Source organism: Myotis nattereri (genome assembly GCF_964212035.1).
Source record: "Myotis nattereri genome assembly, chromosome: 16".
NCBI lineage: Eukaryota > Metazoa > Chordata > Mammalia > Chiroptera > Vespertilionidae > Myotis > Myotis nattereri.
In genome coordinates, this window is record NC_138091.1 from 16,732,245 (window position 1) to 16,757,842 (window position 25,598).

Consider the following 25,598-nt stretch of genomic DNA (forward strand, 5'->3'; position numbering starts at 1 on the left):
CTCAAAATACCGTAGCAGTTAACTGGTTAAGACACAGATGAACCAGTGAGAAAAACACTAAGACCCTGATAAATAAATGGACAAAAGGATGTAAACTGGCATGCCATAAAAAAGAAAAATATGAAAAATTGTTCAATTTCAGTTGAAATCAAAGAACTACAAATAAAAATAGCAAAGATATATCATTTATTGCCTATCATTTTTTTAAATCCTTGCTAAATTGGTAACACTTAGACCTGGAAAGGGTTTGTTGCTAGCGTGAGGACAAAAGGTGCAATGCATTTGGAAAACAGCTTGGCATTATGTATTAAACTAGAGGCTCAGTACACAAATTCGTGTACCAGTGGGGTCCCTCAGCCTGGCCTGCGGGATAGGGCCAAAACTGGCTCTCCAACATTCCCAAGGGGTCCCGGATTGTGAGAGAGCACAGGCCAGGCTGAGGGACCCCACTGGTGCACAATCAGGGCCAGGGAGGGACACAGGAGGTTGGCCAGCCAGAGAGGGACTGCGGGAGGGCTCCAGGGCATGTCCAGCCCATCTTGCTCAGTTCCAATTGGCCAAACCCCAGCAGCAAGTTAACCTACCAGTTGGAGCATCTGCCCCCTGGTGGTCAGTGTATGTCATAGCGACTGGTCAACTGGTCAACTGTCTGCCCCCTGGTGGTCAGTGCACATCACAGCGAGCGATTGAGCAGCCTTAGCATATCATTAGCATATAACACTTTGATTGGTTGAACAGCCAACCAGTCAACCGGACACTTAGCATATTAGGCTTTTATTATATAGGACTAGAGGCCTGATGCACAAAGATTCGTGCAAGATTGCCCTGACCGGTTTGGCTCAGTGGATAGAGCGTTGGCCTGCGGGCTCAAGGGTCCCAGGTTCGATTCCGATCAAGGGCATGTACCTTGGTTGCGGGCACATCCCCAGTGGGGAGTGTGCAGGGGGCAGCTGATCAATGTTTCTCTCCCATCGATGTTTCTAACTCTCTATCCCTCTCCCTTCCAATCTGTAAAAAATCAATAAAATATACTTAAAAAAAAAAACACATTCGTGCAAGAATGGGTCTTCCTTCCCCTGGCTGCCGGCACTGCCTTTGCTCTGGCCAGAGCCTCCTTTCCTCCTCCTCTCGGCCCGGAGCCGCCTTTCTTCCTTCATTCAGGTCCTGGAGCCGCCTTTCCGCCTTCCCATGCTGCGCAGAGGCCCAGAGCAGCTGGGGCTGTGTGGAATGCCTGTGTTGTCACCATGGTGACAACACAAGCGTCCTGCCCCACCCCAGCCACTAGGCACCTGCGTATGCAAATTAACCATCTTTGTTGGGTTAATTTGCATAGTCACTCCTGATTGGCTGGTGGGCGTTGTGAAGGTACAGTCAGTTTGCATCTTTCTCTTTTATTAGTGTAGATTATTAGAAATGTTCTGCCCTGGCCGGTTTTGCTCAGTGAATAGAACAGTGGCCTGCAGACTGCAAAGTCCCGGGCTCGATTCTGGTCAAGGGCACATACCCAGGTTGTGGGCTCCATCCTCAGTAGGGGGCATGCAGGAGGCAGCCAATTAATGATTCTCTCTCATCACTGATTTTTCTATCCTCTCTGAAATCAATGAAAATATATTTTAATAAAGAAATGTTCTTGCCCTAACCAGTTTGGCTCAATGGATAGAGCATCGGCCTACGGACTAAAAGGTCCCAGGTTCGATTCTGGTCAAGGGTATGTACCTTGGTTGCGGGCACATCCCCAGCAGGAGGTGTGCAGGAGGCAGCTGATGGATGTTTCTCTTTCATCGATGTTTCTAACTTTCTATCCCTCTCCCTTCCTCTCTGTAAAAAATCAATAAAATATATTAAAAAAGAAATGTTCTTTACTCTTTGATTCAGTCATTCCATACACAGGAATCTAAAGAAAATATTAAGTATTTCAAAGTGTGCTAGTTTTATTTATAATATTCATCACAGTATTATTATGAGAGCAAAAAAATTAGAAATGGCAAAATGTCCAAGAGTCATGATTTAACTATGGCACATACATCTAATCAAGAACTATACCTCCATTTAAAAAAATAAAAATAAAATGGTGCTTACAAAAAAGTATATTATAGCTGGGCTGGTGTGACTCAGTAGTTGAGTGTTGACCTATGAACCAGGAGGTCACAGTTGGATTCCTGGTCAGGGCACATACCAGGGTTTCAGGCTGGCAATCAGGGCTGATCAGAGCCTTCCAGCTGCCAGCCAGGACCTTCCTTCATTCTGCACCACCCCCTGGTGGTCAGCACAAGTCATAGCAAGCAATCGGTATCCCAGTGGAACTCCCATGGGGACAATTTGCATATTAGGCTTTTATATATATATAGACTAGAGGCCCTGTGCACAAAAATTTGTGCACTCGGCGGGGAGGAGAGGGACCCTCAGCCTGGCCTGTGCCCTCTCGCAGTCTGGGACCCCTCAGGGGATGACCACCTGCTGGCTTAGGCCCACTCTCTGGGGGATTGGGCCTAAGATGGCAATCAGACATCCCTCTGGCAGCCCGGCAGCCCTCGCAGGATGTCCACTTGCCAGCGGGGAGCAGGCCTAAACTGCAGTCGGACATCCTTAGCGCTGCTGAGGAGGCAGGAGAGGCTCCTACCACCACCGCTGTACTGGCAGCCATCAGCCTGGCTTGTGGCTGAGCAGAGCTCCTCCCATGTGAGAGCACCCTGACCACCAGAGGGCAGCTCCTGCATTGAGCGTCTGCCCCCTGGTGGTCAGTGTGTGTCATAGTGACCAGTCATTCCCAGTCTTTCTGCTGTTAGGGTCAGTTTGCATATTACCCTTTTACTATATAGGATAGAGGCCTGGTGCACGGGTGGGGGCCAGCTGGTTTGCCCTGAAGGGTGTCCCGGAGCAGGGTGGGGGTCCCGCTTGGGTGCCTGGCCAGCCTGGATGAAGGGATGATGGCTGTTTGCAGCTGGTCACACCCCCTTCAGGGTGGGCGTCCCCACTGGGGTGCCTGGCCAGTCTGGGTGAGGGGCTGAAGGCCGTTTTCAGGCTGGCGGGTGACTGAAGCTCCCAACCTCTCCTTTTTTTCTTATTTTTTTATTCTGGGATTTATTTACCTTCTATGGCTGTCACTGGAGCTGAGAGCCAGCTTTAGCTCTGAGGCTCTGCTCCAGCTCTGAGACCTTGGCTGCTGAAAGCAGGAATCTGGGTTTGTTTGGGTTCTATAATTGTAACACTGCTGCGGTCCTGCTAGCTCCAGCTCTGACAGCTGAAAGCCGGTTTCTGGGTTCTGTTTAGCTTCTACAATTGCAACACTGTTTCTTAGAGTGCAAGCTCAGAGGCCGGCAGCAGCAGGCGGGGAACCTTGGCTTCCTCCATCACTGGAGCAAGCAAGCCTCCTGTTTGCTTCAGCTGCCTGGCTGCCGGCCGCCATCTTGGTTGGCAGTTAATTTGCATATCTTGCTGATTAGCCAATGGGAAGGGTAGCGAAGTTATGGTTAATTACCATGTTTCTCTATTATTAGTTAGGATAACATGAAAAATGATAAAATGTTTTGTGAAAAAGCTTAATAAAAAGTATAATAATGGTATATGCTACAGTTAGGATTATTTTATTTTATTTTTTGTTGTTAATTCTCATCCAAGGATATTTTTCCCATTGATTTTTTTTTTAATATATTTTATTGATTTTTTACAAAGAGGAAGGGAGAGGAATAGAGAGCCAGAAACATCAGTGAGAGAGAAGCATCGATCAGCTGCCTCCTGCATACCCCCCACTGGGTATGTGCCCACAACCAAGGCACATGCCCTTGACCGGAATCGAACCTGGGACCCTTCAGTCCACAGGCCGACACTCTATCCACTGAGCCAAACCGGTGAGGGCCCCGTTGATTTTTTAATATATATTTTTATTGATTTCAGCGAGGAAGGGAGAGGGAGAGAAAGAGACAGAAACATCAATGATGAACCCTAACTGGTTTAGCTCAGTGGACAGAGTGTCGGCCTGTGGATGAAAGGGTCCTGGGTTCAATTCCAGTCAAGGGCACATACCTTGGTTGCAGACTGTTCTCCGGCCTGGGCCCTGGTCTGGGCCCTGGTCAGGGCTCATGCAGGAGGCAACCAATTAATGTGTTTCTCTCACATCAATGTTTCTCTCTTTCCCTTTCTCTTCCATTCTTCCTAAAAAATCAATGGAAAAATGTCCTTGGGTGAGGATTAACAAAAACAAACAAAAATAAAATCAATGATGAGAGAGAATCATTGATCAGCTGCCTCCTGCACACCTCTCACTGGGGATCGAGCCCGCAACCTGGGCATGTGCCCTGACTGGGAATCAAACTATGACCTCCTGGTTCATTGGTCAATGCTCAACCACTGAGCCACACTGGCTAAGCTCATATTTATTTATTTATTTAAAGAGAGTGAAAAAGATCAGGGAGAGAAAGAGAGAAACATCGATGTGAGAAACACATTGGTCAGTTGCCTCCCACACGTGCCCTGACTAGGGCTGGGGATCCAATCTGCAACGTTTGACCAGGAACTGAACCCTTCAGTGCACAGGCTGGCACTCTAACCATTGAGAGACACCAACCAGGGCCAGTTAGGATCGTTTTTTTATTTTTATTTATTTTTTAAAATATATTTGTATTCATTTTAGAGAGGAAGGGAGAGGGAGAGATAGAAACATCAATGATGAGAGAATCATTGATCGGCTGCCTCCTACATGCTCCACACTGCGGATTGAGCCCTCAACATGGGCATGTGTCCTTGACCGGAATCAAACCTAGGCCCTTTCAGATAGTGAGTCAACACTCTACCCATTGAGACAAACCAGCTAGGGCTAGGATCATTTTTTTAAAAAAACTGACAAACCTATACACGGAAAGAAAAGACACGTACCAAAGTGTTAACATTGAATGTGTTTAGGCTGTCATGATATGACTTCTTTTTCCTTTCTTTGTTTTACTTTCTGTACCTTCCAATGTTTTTTTTTTAATGAGTAGTTATTACTTTTCTCTCATTTACAAAAAATTTCAAGGTCACCACTCCATTCTTCTAACCCAAGTATCTATAGATAAGCTCTGATACAACTTGGAAATAAAGGAGTATGGGTAACTTAGTGCCAATTTCTAAAAGTGCTTGAAGTAGCCCTAACCGGTTTAGCTCAGTGGATAGAGCGTCGGCCTGCGAACTGAAGGGTCCCAGGTCAAGGGCATGTACCTTGGTTGCGGGCACATCCCCAGTAGGTGGTGTGCGGGAGGCAGCTGATCGATGTTTCTCTCTCATCGATGTTTCTAACTCTCTATCCCTCTCCCTTCCTCTCTGCAAAAAATCAATAAAATATATATACATATTTTTAAGTGCTTGAAGTGGCTTCTGCAAATTATTTTGCCAAAGGAGAAAACTGAAAGAAAGGGAAAAAAAGAACATCTTAGAAATTAGTATCCAATTAGCCTTGGCCCAGTGGTTCAGTTGGTTGGAGCGTCATCCCATACAGCAGGGCACATACCTAGGCTGCTGGTTCGCCTGGTCACTGCAAGTAGGGGAAGCAACCGATTGATCTCTCTCTCTCTCTCTCTCTTCCTCTCTTTCTAAAAAATCAATAAAAACATATCCTCGCCCTAACCGGTTTGGCTCAATGGATAGAGTGTCGGCCTGTGGACTCAAGGGTTCCAGGTTCGATTCCAGTCAAGGGCATATACCTTGGTTGCAGGCATATGCCCAGTAGGGAGTGTGCAGGAGGCAACTGATCGATGCTTCTCTCTCATCGATGTTTCTAACTCTCTACCCCTCTCCCTTCCTCTCTGTAAGAAATCAATAAAATATGTTTTTTTAAAAAACATATCCTCAGGTGAGGATTAAAAAAAAAAAAGACATTAGTATCCAATTAGGACAATATCTGCCCAGCTTGTTCAGTTTGTTCAGAAGTTCACCCCTACAATTGATAAAGCTTGTCGACCTTTTACCCAAGGTGAGGAGACAAGGAAGGGACAGCTAAGAGGCCTGTTCCTCACTGAAAGCCCTCTTCTTCTGGAGGGGGTGTGGCATGGATAACTTTGCCCTTTACTTAGTGAGCTGGATCTGTAGTGCGTAGGTTACCAGTAGAGGACAGAGAAGGAATTGACAGACTGAAGAGAATTCCTTAGACCCCATGCTACAACTAATCTTTTGATTCGCCATTTGTTGGAGAGGAGTATTTGTCTCAAGAAAAATCTAAACTTACCACATCCACCTCAAGCTCCTCTAATTCTTCTTTCTGTACTTCAGGATTCTCTAACTCTGGCTCTGGGAAGAATAAAGATTCAAAAATGAAAGCATTCCTTAAATAGTTAAACATAGAATCACCCTACGACCCAGCAATTTCACTTCTAGGTATATACCCAAGAGAATTGGAAGCTGATACTCAGAGACATTTGTATGCCGATGTTCATAGCAGCACTATTCACAGTAGCCAAAGGTGGAAACAACCCAAGTGTCCATCAACAGATGAATGGATAAAAAACAAAGTGTGGTGAAATATTACTCAACCCTAAAAAAAAAAAAAAAAAAAGAATGAAGCTCTGCTACAATTCTACACCATGGATGAACCTTGAAAACACTAAGCCAACTGAAAGAAGCCAGTCACAAAAGACCACACATTGTATAATTCCATTTATATGAAACGTCCAACACGGGCAAATCCATAGAGACAGAAAGTAATTAGTGGTTACCAGTATCTGAGGGGGACAGGGAAATAGGGAGTGACTACTAAAAGGCTAGGGTCTGATGCAACTTAGAAGTAAAGATGTAGGGGTCATCTGGTTCCAATTTCTCAGGCTTAAAGTGGCTTATTGGGGGTGGGATGAAAATGCTCAGAAATTATATAGTGGTTGCACAGCTTTGTGAATATACCAGAAATTGTTGAATACTTTAAAGGAGTGAATTCTATAGTAAGTGAATTATATCTCAGTTTATACCAAGTGGCTTTTCTTTTAAAAAGCTGACTGGGGCTGGAGGGGGTCCGGGGAGGCAGGGGCATAAGTACAGTCAGTACTAAGTGGATATTCTAGGCATTCAGCTTCTTCTCCCAATCCTCTTCTCACGTAGGGAAGCTGGATTCCACAGAAATCGGCCCCTTTCCAAACAACCAGGCTGCTGGTGCTCATTTCTGCCACACTCACTCCGGAACCCCCTCAAACCCAGGAGGGTGTTTCTCTCCTGATCTCTCCTGACCCAGGTGTACCTCCTGATCTGTTGCTTAAACAGGAGCCTGGGGTAAAATTGGTGGGTTTCCCATCTGCCATGGCTGAAAGGAGGATGGAACCAAAAGACTTTGGGAAACACAACACTCCATCTTCCAGAAGGAAAAACTAAGAGGGGAGTGAGACACAGAGGCCAAGGACAGAAATCATGAAAAGGGATGGAGGCGATTCGAGGAGTTTTTTAGTAAATGGGACAGGTGACCAAGAAACCCACTGCCCTTTGAGAAAACTGAGAGCATTCAAGATTTCAGACAGGAAGTAGGCCAAGGGAGGGAGACTGAGACAATCTTAGGAGTAAACTGGTGCCCTAACCAGTTTGGCTCAGTGGATAGAGCGTCGGCCTGCGGACTGAAGGGTCCCAGGTTCGATTCCGGTCAAGGGCATGTACCTGGGTTGCAGGCACATCCCCAGTAGGGGGTGTGCAGGAGGCAGCTGATCGATGTTTCTCTTTCATCAATGTTTCTCTCTATCTCTCTCCCTTCCTCTCTGTAAAAAAAAAAACAAACAATAAAATATATTTTAAAAAATAAATATACATGTAGAGAATAAATAAATATAAATATGTAAAGAAAGGCATAAGCATGATTTTTTAAAAAAAGAGTGAACTGGTTTTGCCCAGTCAGCATGGCTCAGTGGTTGAGCGTTGGACCTACGAACCAGGAAGTCATGGTTTGATTCCTGGTCAGGGCACATGACTGGGTTTCAGGCTTGATCCCCAGTGTGGGGCATGCAGGAGGCAGCCAATCAATGATTCTCTCTCATCATTAATGTTTCTATATCTCTGTCCATCTCCCTTCCTCTCTGAAATAAAAATATATTTAAAAAAAAAATTTTAAAGAGTAAACTGGTTTGTCTTCTATAACACAATTTATGTAAAATCTAAATCATGCAATACAATACAAGTATATGATGTTCATGGATACACACAGTAAAAATTTTCAAAAACACCAACTCAGGATAGTGGTGACCTCTGGAAAAAGAGAGAAGGGTTTGGGGTGGGGTGGAAAAGCATAGGAATTTCCTTGTTGCTATCACAATTTATTCTTACATTGGGTGATGGATACGTGAGTGTTCATTATATTATTCTCTATACTTTTTCTGAAATACAGGTCAACAATCCCTTATCAAAAACCCTTGAGGTCAAGAATATTTCATAATTTAGAATCCTACATAAAAAAAGGCTAATATGAAAATTGTCCCCCAGGAGTTCAATTGGGAGTTCGACCAGGAGAGGGGCCAGCCAGCCTCAATTGGGGCAGGCTGGCCAAACCCCACCTGTGCACAAATTCGTGCACTGGGCCTCTAGTTGTAATATAATATGTAATACCCCCCCATCCGGCACCTTCCAGCAGGCTCTGGAACAGCACTGCACAATCAAGTTTTTAATATCAGTAGTATTTCTTCAGTAAAACATGTGAAAATTTATACTATGTGGTTTAGACTATAAATATGTCATGTCAGTTTAGGTTGTTATACCACCAAGTAAGTTTTAGATGCCCAACTTTGGGGGAAAAACTTTTAGTTCTTAGGGCTTTTTAAAATTACAGATTTTTTTCAATTATAGATTAGAACCTGTACTACTTCTCTTTTTAAAAATATGTTTTTATTGATTTCAGAGAGAGGAAGGGAGAAGGAGGGAGGGATGGAAACATCAATGATGAGAAAGGATCATTGATGGATCCGCTGCCTCCTGTACACCCCCCACTGAGGATAGAGCCCACAACCCGGGCATGTACCTTGACCCGGAATCAAACCGGTGACCTCCTGATTCATAAGTCGATGCTCAACCACTGAGCCACATCAGCTGGGTTTGTACTACTTCTTTTCTTAATGAGGAGAACTTAGAATGCAAAGGATGTCAATACACATCTCAAAAGGTTGTTTGCTCACCATCCTTTTCCAAGAAGTGTTTTCAGCCCTGTCTTAGCTTGTACAGAAAAATACCACAGGCTGGGTGGCTTATAAACAGCAGAAATTTCTCAGTCTGGAGGCTGGAAGTCTTAGATCAGGGTGCCAGCATGATCGAGTAAAAGCCCTCTTCCCAGTCACAGACTTCTCACTGTGTCTTCACAGAGTGGAAGGAGGCAAGGGATCTCTCTGGAGCCACTTTTATAAGGCACTAATCTCATTCATAACAGTTCCACCCTCGTCATTCAAACACCTCCCAAAGGCCCACCTACCAGCACCATCACATTGGGCACTGGGATTTCAGCACACGAGTTCTAGAGGGACACAGACATTCAGACCCCTCTGTCTCTAAAGATTTCGGGGATTAATGTTCATTTCAGGGCTACCACGGAGACCCAAGTCTTCTCTGAACCCCCATCAGGGTTATGCGTCAGCTGGAAAACTGCACATCAAACACTAAAAAGGCCTACAGCCAAGGTAGTCAGATCCTTGGGTTTGGTGGTCAGTGCTTTCATTTAGAAGCTCTTTCTCTTCCTATCCCAGAGGATTTCTCCAAATTGAACATCACTGCTTTCTCTCCTCCCCCAGCCTACTCCTGGTACCCAGCTTCTAGGAGCCAGTCCCATTTCAAATTGCTTTCAAGAGACCTCAGAAGAAAAAAAAGTTGCACATTTCTAATCTCTGGATCCTAGGGCAAGGCCCTATGGCCCTATGGCCCTTTCTCCCATGCTCACCCTTAATCTATCAACCTTTAATATGAAAAGGAATTCTATTTCTCTCCATCTTGAGAGGCTGCTAGCAATGTAAAGAAGCCCCAGATAGCCTGGCTGGCATGGCTCAGTGGTTGAATGTCGACCTATGAACCAGGAGGTCATGGTTCAATTCCTGGTCAGGACACATGCCCAGGTTATGGGCTCGATCCCCAATGTGGGGCATGCAGGAAGCAGCCGATTAATGATTCTCTCTCATCATTGATGTTTCTCTCTCTCTCTCTCTCTCTCTCTCTCTCTCTCTCTCTCTCTCTCCCCCTCTCCCTTCTCTGAAATCAATAAAAATATATTTTAGATAGAGCATCGGCCTGCGGACTGAAAGTTCCCAGGTTCGATTCCAGTTAAGGGCATGTACCTTCGTTGCGGGCACATCCCCAGTGGGGGGCGGCGGGGGGCGGGGGGAGGGTGCAGGAGGCAGCTGATCAATGTTTCTCTCTCATCAATGTTTCTTACTCTCTATCCCTCTCCCTTCCTCTCTGTGAAAAATCAATAAAATATATTTTTTAAAAATAAAAATATATTTTAAAAATATTTTTTTTAAAGGATGCCCCAGGTAAAAGGAGAGGACTATACTTAGCTCACAGTCATATCTACACTGGCCTGTGCCCTAGGAACAGCCCAGGGACAGCAACAGCTACCAAAATCCTTCCAACCCTATTGGTCCCAGCTCATTTTACAGGGAAAGAATCCCTCAGATCAAAGCCACAGAAGGCAGCCTCTTTAAACTCTTTTCTCTCTCAGTCTAGAGACCTCAGGCTTCTTTTCCTGTGGCCCTGAACCTGAACCTCCTTAAGTCAGCCAAGGCCCTGCCAACATGAGGGTGGAGATACAAGAGCCTCAAACAGATGGGGAAAGCATCAGTCAGGCTTAGGATTCAAAGGGTGGCAAAGCAGACTGTCTCCATGGTGATGGGCTTAATGGGAGAAAAACATTATTTGTTTTGCCACCCAGGGTGAAAATGGGAAAAAAGGAAGAGATTAAACCCTCTCCAGTGGGGTAGGAGCAACCATGAACACTTGAATAAGGAGGAAGAGGCTGAAATAAAGGATTGGCTGGTGAGCTCCTGGTGCACTGGGGGACATTTTTAAGGCAGAAAGAAGCAGCACAGGCTCTGCAGGAGGAAAATACACAAAAAGGGACCCATCGGCAGGCCTGAGATTCTGCTAACCCCCCTGATTCTTACCCCAAAACAATAGAACCTGCCTGCTCCCCAGCCCGAAGACCCTCCTGAATATTAATATTCTCCCTCCAAGGCCCTGGCAGCCTGTACGCACCAGGCTTCTCCTTGAGAGGCTGCGGCTCCGGCTCTGGCTCTGGCTCGGGCTCGGGCTCGGGCTCTGGCTCTAGTAGCTCTGGCTGCTGCTCCAGCTCCGAGCCCTGCCCACTGTCAGGCTGGGTGGCCTCCCCAGGCTCTGGGGCCAGTGGGGCCACAGCAGCCTGAGCAGCTCGCTTGCGGGCATTCTTCTTGCCACCCGCCTTCCGCTTCTTCTCAGCTTTGCTGGACATCACGGCACCAAAACCTGCAGACACACAGGAAACTGGGAGTCCACAAGCAAATCCCCCGCAGTCCCGGCTCCATTAACCACAGTGGCCTTGCAGTCCTCACTCCTTCCCCTGGGATATCCCACTTTCTTCAGAGCATTGGGTTAAAAATCGATGGGATCCCTCAAGGCATTAAGAATATGGAAGTTGCCCTGACCGGTTTGGCTCAGGGGATAGAGCGTTGGGCCATGGACTGAAAGGTCCCGGGTTCGATTCCGTTCGAGGGCATGTACCTTGGCTGCAGGCTCAATCCCCAATAGGAGGCGTGCAGAAGGCATCTGATCGATGTTTCTCTCTCATCTGTTTCTGTCTCTCTCCCTTCCTCTCTGTAACAAGTCAATAAAAATATTTAAAAAAAAAAAAAGAATATGGAAGTTGCCCTGACCTGTTTGGCTCAGTGGATAGAGCATTGGCCTACGGACTGAGGGGTCCCAGGTTCGACTCCAGTCAGGGGCTTGTACCTCAATTGCTGGCATGTCCCCAGTGGGGAGTGTGCAGGAGGTGGCTGATCGATGTTTCTCTCTCATCGATGTTTCTAACTCTCTATCCCTCTCCCTTCCTCTCTGTAAAAAATCAATAAAATATATATATATTTTTTTTTAAAGAATATGGAAGTCAAAGGTGGTGGCCCAACAGACACCCCATTGATGAGGGTTTAGGAACTCCCACCCCTGCCCAGAAGTATGAAAACGTAAGATAATCAGGAAAAAGTATACCAGGCGGAGGTGTGGTTACACACACCCTCAACCACCCGATCCCTCAGAGACGCGGCTGAGTGAGAGCAGACCCCGGGAAGGGAAGACGGTCCCCAGGCACGCCCCCCCCCCTTCGTCACTGTATCAAGTCAATGAAGCAAACCAATGTGCTTTCCCTACGTACCTCCTTTCCTCCCACGTTACCCCTGGAAAGGGGCGGAGGGGGAAATGGGAAAATACTCCTCCTGCTCAAACTAAAATCTGCAACTTCCTTAAACAAAGAAAAACCACCGTATTTACAACGTCTCACTGGCTTTTCATTCCCGAGGGGTAGCACCCCTGTTCTGCGTGTGCCGACAGGGCCTCAGCCCACCTGGCTGAGTGACCGTGCTGACTGGTCATGAACACCAAGATCACTTGACTCCAAGTGCCCTGAGAACAGACTGGAAGAAGGAAGGACGAGTCACCCACCACGGACTTTCCAACTGTGTGTCGGGGGAGGACAGGAGGGGAGGAGAAGGCCAGGGTGGCTGGAAGCAGGGGCACCCCGGGCAGGCGCTCAGGACCCCCGGGGCTCAGCCTCTCCGACAGCACCCGTGGCTTCCCTTCCTCACCCCCACGGGCTGTCACCCGCACTGAGCTCCGCTTATGAGTTTCAAACCCGAAGGATTTGAAACTTGGCGCCAAGGAGAAACGTTCTATTGGGCCAACACGTCCATGAAACCAGCTCCAGCAGCCCGGCTTCCTCCGGGGTCTCCAGGGAGGCGTCGGGCCGTGCTTCCCTGCCTCCCGCCGGAGCCTCCCCTCCGGAGCATTTGGCTGCCAAGGCTGCCGGCGCCCTCCCACGGGTTCACCCCACGTCCCACAGGGCAGGCCCCGGAGGAGCTGTGGTACTAATTAAATACTGTGGGGGGCCGGCCCTCTCCTCAAACGGACCACCAGTGCGCAAACGTCCTCTCTCAGGAGCTTCTTCATACAACTACCCCAACTGTCCCCGCTTCTCCAGCTCAGCGCCAACTGCCCCTTCCCCTCCCCTCCCCCCACAACTGCCGCTTCCTCCCTCCCCGCAACTGTCCTTCCGACCCCCTCACCACGGCCCCTCTCCCCGCAGCTCCCAAATCACCCCAGCATTCTTTTCCTCCGCCCCTCTGCCCCGGACACACACCTCACGGCGCCGACCCTCTCCTCCCTCGGCCGACGGAAGGGCCACTTCAGCTAAGAAGTTGCCCGGCTTGGCCCTCTCAGACCCGCGCGTGCAGCGTCGCCATGGAAACCCGGGGCCGGGAGGGGCGAGCGGCAGCGGTGCCTGACCGCAGAGCCGGCGTCCTCGGCGCAGGCGCAGTGAAGACCTGTCGGCTGCCCTGCTCGGCTGGAGGCGTCCCTGCTGGGACTCAGGGCCAGCGGGCTGGGGGCAAGGGGAGCCCCTGAGTCTGGCAGGCTGGAGGGTGCGTGGGGTTTGGGCTGAGGACAGAGCTCAGAGGACTGTGAAACAGTGAGCTGCCCTCCTGCAGGACACTAAACAGGGAGAACCCAAGCGCCCGCCCCCGCTCGGGTCTTAAGGGAACCAATGAGTCCAGCAGATGGCGCCCGGGGTCCCGCCTGCGAGGCTCATCAGCGCTTACAAGGCGCTCCAGGATTTCCAGGCAGCCGTGGCTGCAGCTGGGTGCGGGGGAAAAACCGGGGCTGGAGCACCCCTGCCCTCCAGCTCGTCCCCCCTTCTTAATTCGGACTGGGGTCTAGGATCACCCGGCATCGCGGGGCGGGGAAAGGGAGGGAAGAATGGAACTGGAATTTTTGGAATCTGAGGATTGGCTTTGGAAAGCATCGCTCACTTTGGGGAGAAACGGGAGGCGGGGACTCCTGGGGAAGGTGACCACGCCGGGGAGGCGCTAAGATCTCCATAAGAACAAAGGTTGCGTCCTGGGGAAGCGAGAGGAGAGGGGTGTGAGCGGAGGGGCAGCCCTCCACCGCTGCTAGGGGGCGCTGCGGGCCGCCGGGGCCGCAGGGAAAGGCGGCTAGAAGACTGTTGTACCTGAGGCCAGAAGACGCTTCAGGGAGACCTGGGAGATAAGGGAGGAAGCCATCCAGGGGGATGGGAAGGCACCCCACCTGCTTCCATCAATAGTGCCTAATTAAGACAAAGCCAGCAGCAAGCCCACTGATTGCATTTCCATGAGGAGCTAAATTGATGACATTTTCTTTGCTGGATGAGGAAAGGGGAGCTGAGGTGGGTGTTCCTGGGGGTGTCCACACCTGACAGGTCTCATTATGCCAGGCTGGCACTGAGAGGAGTGGCAGTCTCTGATACTCCTGAAGAGCCAGTGCATTAACCCACACTCAGACTCAACTCTGACCTCACCATTCCACCTACCCTGTCTTTATTTCCAGAATTGGCAGGCCCTGCCCTTGGCACGCACCACCACTACCATTATATTTAGGCTCTGATTTGCGGCCTCCTGCCCAGCCCAAACTCCTGTTACTGAGAGCAAGGACTGAAAGAGAGAGGGGTCCTGCCACACCCCAAAACCAGCTGCACAGCAAGCCAGGCTAAGTGGGAGTTCCTCTAATCAGATAGGCAGGGGGTGGCAGAGAGAGGTAGCGTAATTGGTCAGATCCCCCAGGGAGAAGTTCCAAAGAAGTGAAGACATGAGGGGAGGCCTAGGGTAGGGCCTCTTATAGGCAGGGCTCCCTCAGGGTAAGGAATGTTGTGTAGACCCCATTTCTTTTCTGACTCCAACGTTGGCTGTGCCTAGGGATCTCAGCCCCCTACATTATGCTAAATAGGTAATCAAACATTTCACTTTGCTAATTACTGCTCAATCCGATTAAACGCTGCTGAAGCTCATCAACAGAGGTGGAGGGAGGGGGAAGGGATGGAGTGGGGCCAACCACAGCTGTGATGGGGTCTCCCCAGGGGCTCTAGGGGACAGCTGAGAAACAGACTTGGTAGCAAAACTTGTACCAGTAGGACTCTTAGTCTTACCGCATCCTCCCAGCCTCAGCCTGGTCCCTCCTCCCAGAACCTTCATTACTCTCAGAACCCAGGCATCCGGCCATTCCCACAGCTCCCCACACACACCCCTGTCCCAGCTTTAATAAGTTCTGTTCTCTCACTGTCAATATTTGATTTCTCAGAGCCATCTCCACGGAGAGAGGGGAGTTCTTCCCTTGCTTCCCCCCTACCTTGGCCCTCTTTTGCCCACCCCAGTCTCTTTGTGCCCCCAACCTTCTCTGAACTAGCTGACAATGAAATGATATTAAAGTCTTAAAGCAACTCCAAAAGAATGGTTGTTATGGTGAGGGGAGTGGGCAGGACGCCTGGGTCCCTGAGGGGAGCAAGGGCTAAGGAGGGGGAGAGTGGGCCCTACGCTAAGGTCTGGAGGCCCCAGTCCCCAATGGGGAGCAACAGATTTGAGGTGAGCTGGGGGCCAGACCTCTGGATCTTGATGGGAAGCAGGGAGTGAGGGCTGGGGGTTAGGAGAGGTGGGAAGAGAGGACATTTGGGGGTGGCGATCACAGCCTGCTGTCCAGAGCATCTGTCAGGGATGGAGAGGCTAGCTGGGGGGGGGGGGGGGGAGGGTGTATAGACACGGCCTCTGTGCCAACAGCCTCCCTGCTGACTGTGCCCTGGGCTGGTCCGTGAGAACCAGAGTAGATTCCTCTTCATCCCTGACTCATCCCTCTTCCCCTTTATCCCTTCCCAGCAGACCCCCACAGGTGATTTGTAGCTGATGCCCTCATGATGGTAGGAGCCAGGAGAGAGTCATTCCATGACATGAAGAGCTGAGAGCTTCCAGGAGAGGAGAGAATAGAGGCCCAGGGATGGGAAGCCAAGCACCACCCCCCAACTCCCCCAACCCATCCCCATCTCACTCCCCTGGGGACCCTGGCCCAGCCCCAGTCCCCTTGGGGTGGTGGGAATGCAAGGACATTTGGCTGGGGCTGATTGATGAGGGAGGAGGCAGCCACTGGGCACTGAGGCTGCTGTTTGCTGAGCACACAGATTCCTCCCCACTCACCAGCTGCCGCCCCCTGAGGCTGCTCAATCTCCCCACCACCAGCAGCCACTGGGGTTGAAGGGAGCTGATGCCTAAGTTTCTGATGGCAGTTGGGGGAAGCAAGCAGAAGACCCCGTACCCCGAATGCTTCAATTCCCTGGGGGACTCAGGGGTACCTGGGACATGGTCCCCATGGAACGCCCTTCAGGATTTCACTTTCCCTGCTACCTTCCAAACTTCTGCTGCCTAATTTTTTTTTTTCCTTAGAAATGTTTTATTTATTTATTATTTTTTTTATCTGCTGCCTAATTTTCACTCCCATTTGTACGGCATCCTTTTTCCTACCCCCAACTTAGCTGTCTGAGTCCACCCTAGCCAGCCTCCAGCCTTCAAACCGCCCGGCAACATTTCTCCCAGCCTGTCTACAGATCGGGAAACTCTCCCTGGGGAATGGGGTGCCCATATTTGTGATTTCCTGTGGAGCCCCATAGGAAGCTCCATTTTTTCATTCTCACTGAAATTCTAGTTTATGATGTCAACCATTCCCCACCAGAAATTCCCACTGCAACCCTTTGCTCTATTCTCCTTAAAAACCCCAACATAGCCTGGCCGGCATGGCTCAGTGGTTGAGCATTGACCTATGAACCAGGAGGTCACGGTTCGATTCTGGTCAGGGTACAAGCCCAGGTTGTGGGCTTGATCCCCAGTGAGGGGCGTGCAGGAGGCAGCCAATCAATGATTCTCTCTCATCACTGATGTTTTCTATCTCTCCCTCTCCCTTCCTCTCTGAAATCAATAAAAATATATATATATTTTTATAAACACAAAACCCCAACATAAACCACATTCACAAACACACATACTGCAATCTTCTGTACCACCAGCCATACCACAGCTTCCAAGAAGCTCAGAGCACCATCCTTGCCCTCCCAGAGCTTAAAATTTAGTTGAAGAAAATGCAACTCACATACACAGAAGAAACAAAAGGGGGGGGGGGATAGAAGACTGAGTTAGAGCAACTTCTTAAATGTGGATTCTAGACCCTAAAGGACCTACAGGCGGAGGCTGGGGAGGGACAAGACCCATCTGGAATACGTGTGAAGTTGTGATGTCATCCTCCCTATTTCCAAACGCATCTAGAGTTTACCTCTGTGCTTTGCACTTGCTGTTCCCTCTGTTGGGTATGACATTCCTCATACTGCATGCCTGATTCCACGTTATACGAGGTACTCACGAAATGTCAGCTCTTCAGCCTAGCCCGTATGGCTCAGTGGTTGATCGCTGACCAGGAACCAAGAGGTCATTAGTTCAATTCCCAGCTAGAGTACAAGCTGCCAGCCAGTTCGATTCCCTGTTGCGGGCTCAATCCCCAGTAGGGGTGCATGCTGGAGGCAGCCGATTGAGGATGTTTCTCTCTCCTCAATGTTTCTATCTCTCTATCCCTCTCCCTTCCTCTCTCTGTAAAAATCAATAAAAACATTTTTCTAAATGTCACCTCTTCAGCAAAACCTTCCTGACCTCCTGATCTAAAACATCTTGTTACCCTCCATCCTCTTCATCCTGTTTTGTTTACATCATTTATCACTACCAGAAATTTTATTACGTTGTTCCCCGCCAAAATCCGGACTTCATGAAAGCAGGGATTTATTTACCATATATACTCCCCGTATCCAAAACAGGACTTGGAACAAAGTAGACACTTAATACGACGTTGGGTGAATGAACAAACGAACGAATGAATGTCTCCCTGCCTTTCTATTCGTTTTATTGTAATCGCTACCCTAGGAGAGTGTTTGTGTACTTGTACCCAGAAAGCAAACAGGATGGCATAGGAGGAAAATCACCAGCACTTTCAAGTAGCTCCAAAGGCACACAAGTCACTACACGTGTGGAGGCTAAAGGTCTCGTGTTCATGTTGGGGGGCAGGGGGGAGTCTACAGATACCAGTGCTCCAAGGGGGCGGGTCCCCGGGTGCTCTGTAGAATTTGCTGTTTCTCTCTCCAGCTGTGCATCTGTCCCCAGGTGTCTTCCTATCTCTCAGCATGTTATGATGTCTCTGCCGCTTTGGTGAGGTGCTTGTTTGTCTCAGAGGTTTATTCTGCTTCCCTTCCCTTTTGTCTCTCCACCTGTGTCTCTAGATGTATGTGTAGGGGGAGTCTCCCTCAGCTCCCTTGCCCCCTCTCACACACAACCCTGCCCCAGTCTTGGACCCCTCCCTTTCTCACTGGGCCCTGTTGCTGGGCTCTGGGTTGCCATAGTGACGGTTGCCAAGTCCCTGAGGCTGATAGCCAGCGATGGGGCTGTCGGCTCCATCCACGAGGGAGGCTGAGGGGGGCTTCCCGTTGTGTGAAAAAGGGGATGTTGCCGTGACAACAAACCCCCACTAAGGGGCAAGGGACCAGCCCTTCCACACCCCTTCAAGCCTCCCCACCTTAGGCAGCTCCAGTGTGGGCTTGGAAGGCAGGGAGTACATTCCCGACCGCCCAGCACCTGGCTTCCCAGTTTTCAACTTCCCTAACAGTGCCTGCACCTCTCAGGATCCAGGCATCTTGCTCAGACAGGGGAAGGGGCAGGGGTCCCACTGGACAGAGGAGGGGCAAGAGGACCCCTTGACCTCCAGGCAGATGGGAGACAGCGGGAGAGGACCTAGAATCAGAGGAGGTTTAGGGAGGGCAGAGGTTGTGACCCCTGCCAACCAGCTCCAACGAAGTTCCTGACGGCTGCTTTTGTGATTGGAGAATGGGGCTGAGTCTAGGGGGCTGGGCACCTGGGCTTTTTAGGGGAGAAGAGCCTAGGTTGTGGGTACACAGGGGGCCAGGAGACAGACAGCTTGAGTCTTCTGGGCAGCCACACCCCTTCTCCTCAAAGTAAAACGCCCCACGTCAGAGGTGCCTTGGGCAGGGATGAAGGAGAACAGACTAACGTGAACATTGTTTTCCCACTTTGTTTCTGTGATTTGCCTTGTCCCGGGCTTTGGTTTAGCAATAGACACCCAGGCTTTCCCCATGTGGGAACTCACAGTCACATACATCCCCATTAGATGCATGGGCAACTCCTTCGCCTGCCTGGGTTCCTCTCCCCCGCCCCCCCACCGCCCCCCACAATCCCCACACCCCCGCTTCCCTTCCCTTGGTGGCTGCCTTCCTCAGCCTTCTCACCCCGCCCATTCTCCCCTCCCCAGACACTGCCTACCTCATCCCACCAACCCAACCCTCTCCCTACCCTTCCCCTTGGTTTCATGAGCTTGAAAGCCATTCTAACCACTAGTTCTCTGTTCCAATTCATGTCCAGTCATTTCCAGCCTTGTTAACTTTTGAAGTTTTTTATTCTTTTTTTGGTTTTTGTTGTTCAAATTTCCCTTTTACAATAAAACTATTGAGATGACAGCCATACCCCGCCACCTCCCGCATGGCAACAGCAGCTTCCTGTTCCCTGGATGGAGCAATTAGAAAAATCAGGAAGGAGCCGGGAACTACAGCAGAGCGATGACTTGACATCCGGTGGACCAAGCAACCATGTTGGCTGGTGATTGAGGTGGCGGACTGGTGCCCAAGGGCAGCTCTGGTCTAATGAAACTGAGCTGGGAGGAAACTGAGGGAACACCCACTTGTGTACTGGAGGGCAGGAAGAGGTATAAGCTGGTCCCTATGGAACAGTGGCAGCTGCTAAGTGCCACTGTCAGCTAGACCAGTCAGTAGGCCACCATTCTGGTCACTAAGAAGGGAGCTGTGTTGAATCTGAAGAGAGTGGGAAATGGAGGATGTGATGAACAAGACAGCCATCTGGGCTACTGGGGGGCAACACAGGGGCTCTTGGGGGAGTCCTGTTGAGTGACAGATTATACTGAAATGTGGACAGGGAAGAACAACAAGACAAACTGGGCCTACCACAGCAGATGGCAGTCATCTTAGCTGTCTTCGAAGTAGCACAGAGAACAAAGGAAGGGAGGTCCTGGGAAATGCCACTGCATACTAGGAAAATCCTCCTCAGTAAGGACTGTCCTGCTCCCCTTCTCCACAGAGTGAGAACCATCCACCTCCCTCCCCCCACCCCCCAGATTAAGTCACTTGAGTTCCAGCCAGATGAAGGCACTTCCAGTTCCTGCTGCACTGCTTTTGCCACTTCGCCAGGCCACTTCTGTCCAGGCCTGGTCACTTCTTGTCTGGAGCAAATCACTTCCTGTCCCAAGTGACCCATTCAGCATCAGACCAAGTCCATACGTGTCCCAACCAGTTCACATCTTGTGATTGGCCACTGGACAAACAGGATACTTCTCATGGAGGCTGTCATAACCCAACCACCCCAAATGGCTGGAGTTAAGTATGCAGAGGCCTGGGGCAGGGCAGAGAAGGAGGCCCTGTTGCCCATGCCCTGAGCTGGGGTGGACTGCCAGAGCTTTCCCCATAAGGCCCCCATTTTTGGCAGATTGAGGGGAGTGGTTGACAAGAGGTCAGAAGAGGGAGCTGAGGGGAGAAAAGCTTTGATTGCCCCCACCCAGGAGATGGAAGAGGCACAGGGTAAGAAGCCAAGAGGGTAAAAGGAGATGTAGGGAGGGGGATGCTAGGGAAGAGGAACAGACCTAGAGACAGAAGAGAGAAAGAGAACGAGAGAGAGAGAGAGAGAGAGAGAGAGAGAGAGAGAGAGAGAAGAGAAGAGAAGAGAAGAGAAGAGAAGAGAAGAGAAGAGAAGAGAAGAGAAGAACAGTGAGAGGCAGAAAGAAAGAGGTGCCAAGCAAAAGACAGACTGTTCCCGCCCCTGGCTCTCAGTGGGTATGGGGAGCAAGCATCCCTGGGTCATCAGAAGAGGCAGCTGGTCTCTGCCTCCTCCCCAAGGGAATAGGACACGGGGACACAGACAGAGAGGGCACACGTGGCCAACCACAGGGCAGGAAGTGATTCAGTGAAAATCTTAAGGAATCCTACAAGTAGAGAAGAGGGCAACAGCCAGGAGGAGTAAAGAGGCTGGTGGGGCAAAAGGGGCCACGGAGATGCCAGAGGTGCTCCTCCGACCATGAATTACACGGAGGAGCACCGCAAGGAGGGCTGGATCCGAGAGAGCCAGGTGGGCGGAGCCCTCATACCTTGTAGTAGATGTTCGGAGGGCTCTGGGGGGGCCCATCCTGCACGATGTACACAGGATGCCCATAGTCACCACTCACCTTCTCATAATGGGGACAGAAGGGGGGGTCTGCAGCCCCACTGCCCCGAAGAGCTATCCCTAGTTCCCCAGGCTCAGCCTCCCTAGGTCCCATCCCACCTCCACCCCCCAGGCCCAGAGACCCTCCCCTCCCAAAGGAGCCAGGACCAGGGTGGCGACTCTCCGAAGGCTTGGCCCGCCGTCTCCGCCAACACATGGCACCCCCAGCCCCTGCCACGCCCAGCAAGAGCAGCGCCAGCCCCCCTGCTGCCCCGGCCACTGCGGGCATGCTGGGAGGGGGCAGGGGGCCTTCAGCACCCCGGGAGGTTGCATTGCTGGTGGGGTCACCTGGCAGGGAAGGGGTGAAGGAGGAAAGAGGGGAAGGGGCTGAAGGAGCCACCTGGGCATCTGGCAGCCAGCCTTGGGGGCCCCATGGGCTTCCAGTGCACAGGCCCCTTGGGGACCCCAAATCCCCTCCACCCCTCCAAGCCCAGCTCCGAATCCAGGTGTGTCCAGTCCTTCCGCTCTGTGCCAGAGTCCTCCCCACTTCTCTGACAGCACTGATTGAAGCGCTGACTTGGCTAATTAGTTCTAATTGAGTCTTTTCCTCATTTGGCTTCCATTCCCTTCTCACCCTCCCATCCTCTCTTCCCCTCTTCCCTCCTCCCCCACCAAAAAACATCTGAAGAAGGAGGGAGAGGGTGAAGGGAAGGCAGCTGGGATCCAAGAGCAGAGAAGGCTGGGGAAGGGAGGAGCTGGACCCTCGTTCCTACCTGGCATGTTCTCCTTCCCAGGCTGTAGGCTGTGGGCTGCCCCTCGGTCTCTTTCCATGGGCATTTCCGACACAGGCTTTCGAGGAGCAGCCCCTCCTCGGGGACCTGGAGATAGCAAAGGCCAAAGAGAAAGGGGTGCTGACCATGACGGCACTGCCCCAACCTTCCTCAGCTCCCAGGAGGCGCCCCAGCCCCACTCACTCTGTCCCACTCGGAGAAGAACCTTCATGCCTCTGGTAAGGCACACACCCCCCTGCAGGCTCTCCAGGCCTTCCCGGGTCCCATCTGACGTGGCTGGGAGAGAAGATCCACAGGGATGAGTTGGCACTCAGGAGTCTAACCCCAATTCTGTCTCCATGTCCTGGCCCCACCACCACCCCAGGGCTTAAGGGGTCTCTCTTGGCTCTGGTGGTCCCCTCCCTCATCTGCCCTCCATCCCGGGAGCACCTCCCCACTCAACCCTGCCCTCTGCCCAGCAGTACCAATTATGTAGTAATCATGGTGCGAGCGGAACTCGTGGCCCCAGAGGTTAGGGCTATACTCCTGGAACTTGATGGTGAAGCGGAGATCCAGGTCTGGCCGGTCACAAGTGAGAAGGAGGTTTGGGGCAGGGGGTGCCTCACAGCGTCGGCCTTGGGCACCCCCTACCAGATACAGCTTGTAGAACTCATAATTAGGAGAGGAGTGGGGGCCAGGAGGCCGGGCCCGGGGGCAAAGCAGGTCTAGCCGGTCCCCAATCTGAGGGTAGAGCACATAACCACCCTCTGCCTGGAACCTATGGGGAGGAGGTTGAGGTGGACAAGGGGAGAGGTATCAGAGGTCTGGCCCAGAGCTTCACCTCCCTCGTCCCACATCCCTGCAGGGCAGCCTTTGTCTGAGTAGAAAGTCCGTTCTGACCCAGCAGGCACTAAGGACTCTGAGCTCACGTTGGAAGCAGCAGGAAGCCAGGCTCAGAGGTCTCCTGCCCCTTGGTTGCCCAAATGCACTCTTCAGCCTGCCCTCACCACATGCACACTGCCATCTCTCCCTTCATCACCAGCTCCGTTGCCCTGGCAACAGGATGCCAGTTACCAAGGAGCTGGCCTCTCTGGAACCACACAGCCCACCCCTCCCAGGTGATTTCACTATTCTATGGCAGTCAACCATGGGGGCAGAGCCTCCCCTCCCCCAAGCCACAACCGAATTTCAGGGATTTCAGAGCAAAAAAGGGTGGGGGGAGAGGGTGATCAAGACTAGTGCCCCAAGTTTACCAGGCAATGTGACAGGAGGCAAATGCCTGGTCTGGCAATGGTCCTAAGTGGGGCTAATGAGAAACAGGGGGGAGGGGGGAGGGGGGGGCAGCTGCCCAACATTTCCTTGCTCAGCACCTCTCTCCCCTCAGGTCTCAGACTTCCTAGGGAAAGTGCCCCATTGCTTGGGAAATGAAGTTGACTTTTCTAACCACCGCCAACACAAGCCCACATCTCCCTCTGCTCAGGCATCCATTGGCCCAGCACAGCCACCACTAGCCGGCCTGCAGCCCTTCCCTCTTCAGTGATGGCACACAGGTCTCAGAACTGGATCCCAGGGGACTGCTGCTCTGTATTTGACCCACCCGACATCCCAAAGAGCCTCCAAAACACCCCAATTCTCTTTTCTCGACTCTGTTAGAATAAGCCTCATGTCTTCAAGCTGCACCAGATAAAATGCGACTGGGAGTGGACAGGTAAGGGACTGACTAAAGAAAAGACAGGTGAGAGCCCTGGCCGGGTCAGCTCAAGTTGTTTGCTCAGTTGGTTAGAGCATCATCCAGATTCTCTCCTATCACAGAGAGAGAGAGAAAGGACAGCTGAGATTATACCCAAAGAAATGGGAGCGAGGCCAAATAGTGAAATGTGGGAGCCTGTGAATGAAGTACAGAGAGGAAGGCCAATAATCCTAGTTCTCCTTTAATGAGCATATATGTTCCAACCCCTTACCTCTAATCCTCATCTGAGCTGTAAGAATCAAGGATACAAACTCAGAAAGGTTAAGTAAGTGCCCAAGGCCACACAGCTCACAAAATTAAGATTTGATGAGCTCCAAAGCCCAACCTCTTCCCATGGCCTCATGCAGCCTCCCCCAGGGATTTTTTTCTAAACACGGAACTCTTTTGCTAAGGGGGAGTGAGATCTATGCAGAGGCAAGAGACCCAGATGACCTCCCAAGGGTTCTACCCTGTGTGGCTTGAAGTTTCCTCTGACCCCTGGCTTTTTTTTCAGAGCAAAGCAAGCATGCCTTGCAACAGAGCTCTAATGGAAGAGTTTGCAGCAAAGATGGGGGAGGGAGCAATGGGACCTCCTTGGGACCTCAGATGCCAGGGGGCAAAGAAGCAGCTTGATGGGGCTCCAGGCTTCTTTCAGAAGGAAGTCCCGAAGCCAGAACGCAGGAATATCGTCTGGTTGGGAAACTGTTGCACCAAGGGCTAAGGGCTAACTGACAGTCTAGCTGTGGGCAAGAGGTGGGAGCCAGACTGTGCGATGAGAGCCAAGAAGCCTTGGGGAGTTGTCCCCAAACTGAGCCCCCTTCCCTCCCATCTGCACTGGACTCCCTTCTGGGGAGGGAGGCACCCTGCCTTTCCCTTCAACGCTTCAGCAGCACCTACTCAGCGGCTCTCCTGAGAGCTGACACTAACCAGGCTCCCTCCAAGCCCAGCCCCCGACACCAGGCAAGTCTCCCACAAACCCGCACAACCACTCCACTGCCCTCCCGGCTCCCCATGAACTTTCGGATCCTTGCCCTTTGGGGTCTTTCAAACTCCCAACACCTGGATATCACCACACACCCCCAGCTCTGTGTGCGACCCAGGAGTCTGGCTCCCCAGATCATCAGTGTAGTCACCCATCAGCTTCCAGCAGAGCACCAGCACCCTCCCTCAATGTCCTCCCAGCTCAGAGAATTCAGCTCCCAAGTCCCCAAGGCTTCCACACTCCCTGCTGGGAAGGTGCAGGGTCTCCCCAGCCCGGGTCGCTCACCTCTTATTCGCCGAATTCCAGTAGACAGGCTCCAGGCTGAGCCCAGACACCAGCCCCCAAAACCCGAGCAGCAGCAGGGCCCCGACTCGCACACCCCCCGGCCTAGAATGGGGGGCCCCCATGACCCCGCCAAGGCCTGGGGGCGGGGCACCAACTCCCCCAAAGTCGATCACTCCCTGGGGTGACTGCCTTAGCTGTCCAGGCTATTCTGCCCCGACCTCCCGGGCGGCCGATACCCCGGCTCCCACGCGGACCCGCTTCCTGCTCTGCCCGCGCCCAGCGCCGGGGCGCTCAGCCCTCGAGAGCCCTTCCAGGGGCGGTCCGCAAGCTCCCTGCGCCCCAACCCCGGCACCAGCACCCCGGGATTGGAGAGCGGGCCTAAGTCGGGGACTGAGGGAGCCAGGCACCCGGCGGTGGTGGCATGGGGCGTCGGACAAGGGAGCGAGGAAGGGGGCGCCGAGCCGGAGCCCCAGCCTCGCCGGGATTGAGGGCAGCGGGCTAAGGGAGGAAACCAGTCCTGAGCCCGGGAGGGGGAGTTAAAGGAGAGACGGGGCGGGGGAGAGGATGGC

At 51.5% G+C, this 25,598-nt stretch overlaps 2 protein-coding genes across 2 annotated transcripts in view; both read right to left on the reverse strand.

The window, feature by feature from the left end:
- Positions 1 to 13,405, reverse strand: part of DNAH2 (dynein axonemal heavy chain 2) — a 110,305-nt gene extending 96,900 nt beyond the window's left edge. The window contains exons 1-3 of the mRNA XM_081109007.1: positions 13,295 to 13,405; positions 11,167 to 11,412; positions 6,197 to 6,258 (exon numbers count right to left, since the gene is read on the reverse strand). Of these exons, the coding sequence (XP_080965133.1) occupies positions 6,197 to 6,258; positions 11,167 to 11,398 (294 nt within the window). The 5' untranslated portion in view covers positions 11,399 to 11,412; positions 13,295 to 13,405. The remainder of the gene's footprint in view (positions 1 to 6,196; positions 6,259 to 11,166; positions 11,413 to 13,294) is intronic.
- A 6,071-nt stretch (positions 13,406 to 19,476) lies between these two features.
- EFNB3 (ephrin B3) lies at positions 19,477 to 25,151 on the reverse strand (the record flags this gene model as incomplete). The annotated part of the gene is made up of 5 exons (XM_081110173.1): positions 19,477 to 21,611; positions 22,037 to 22,141; positions 22,238 to 22,330; positions 22,519 to 22,811; positions 25,030 to 25,151. 5 exons carry the CDS (start codon positions 25,149 to 25,151, stop codon positions 21,202 to 21,204), a joined length of 1,023 nt encoding a protein of 340 aa, XP_080966299.1. The 3' UTR covers positions 19,477 to 21,201.
- Positions 25,152 to 25,598: the final 447 nt, after the last annotated feature.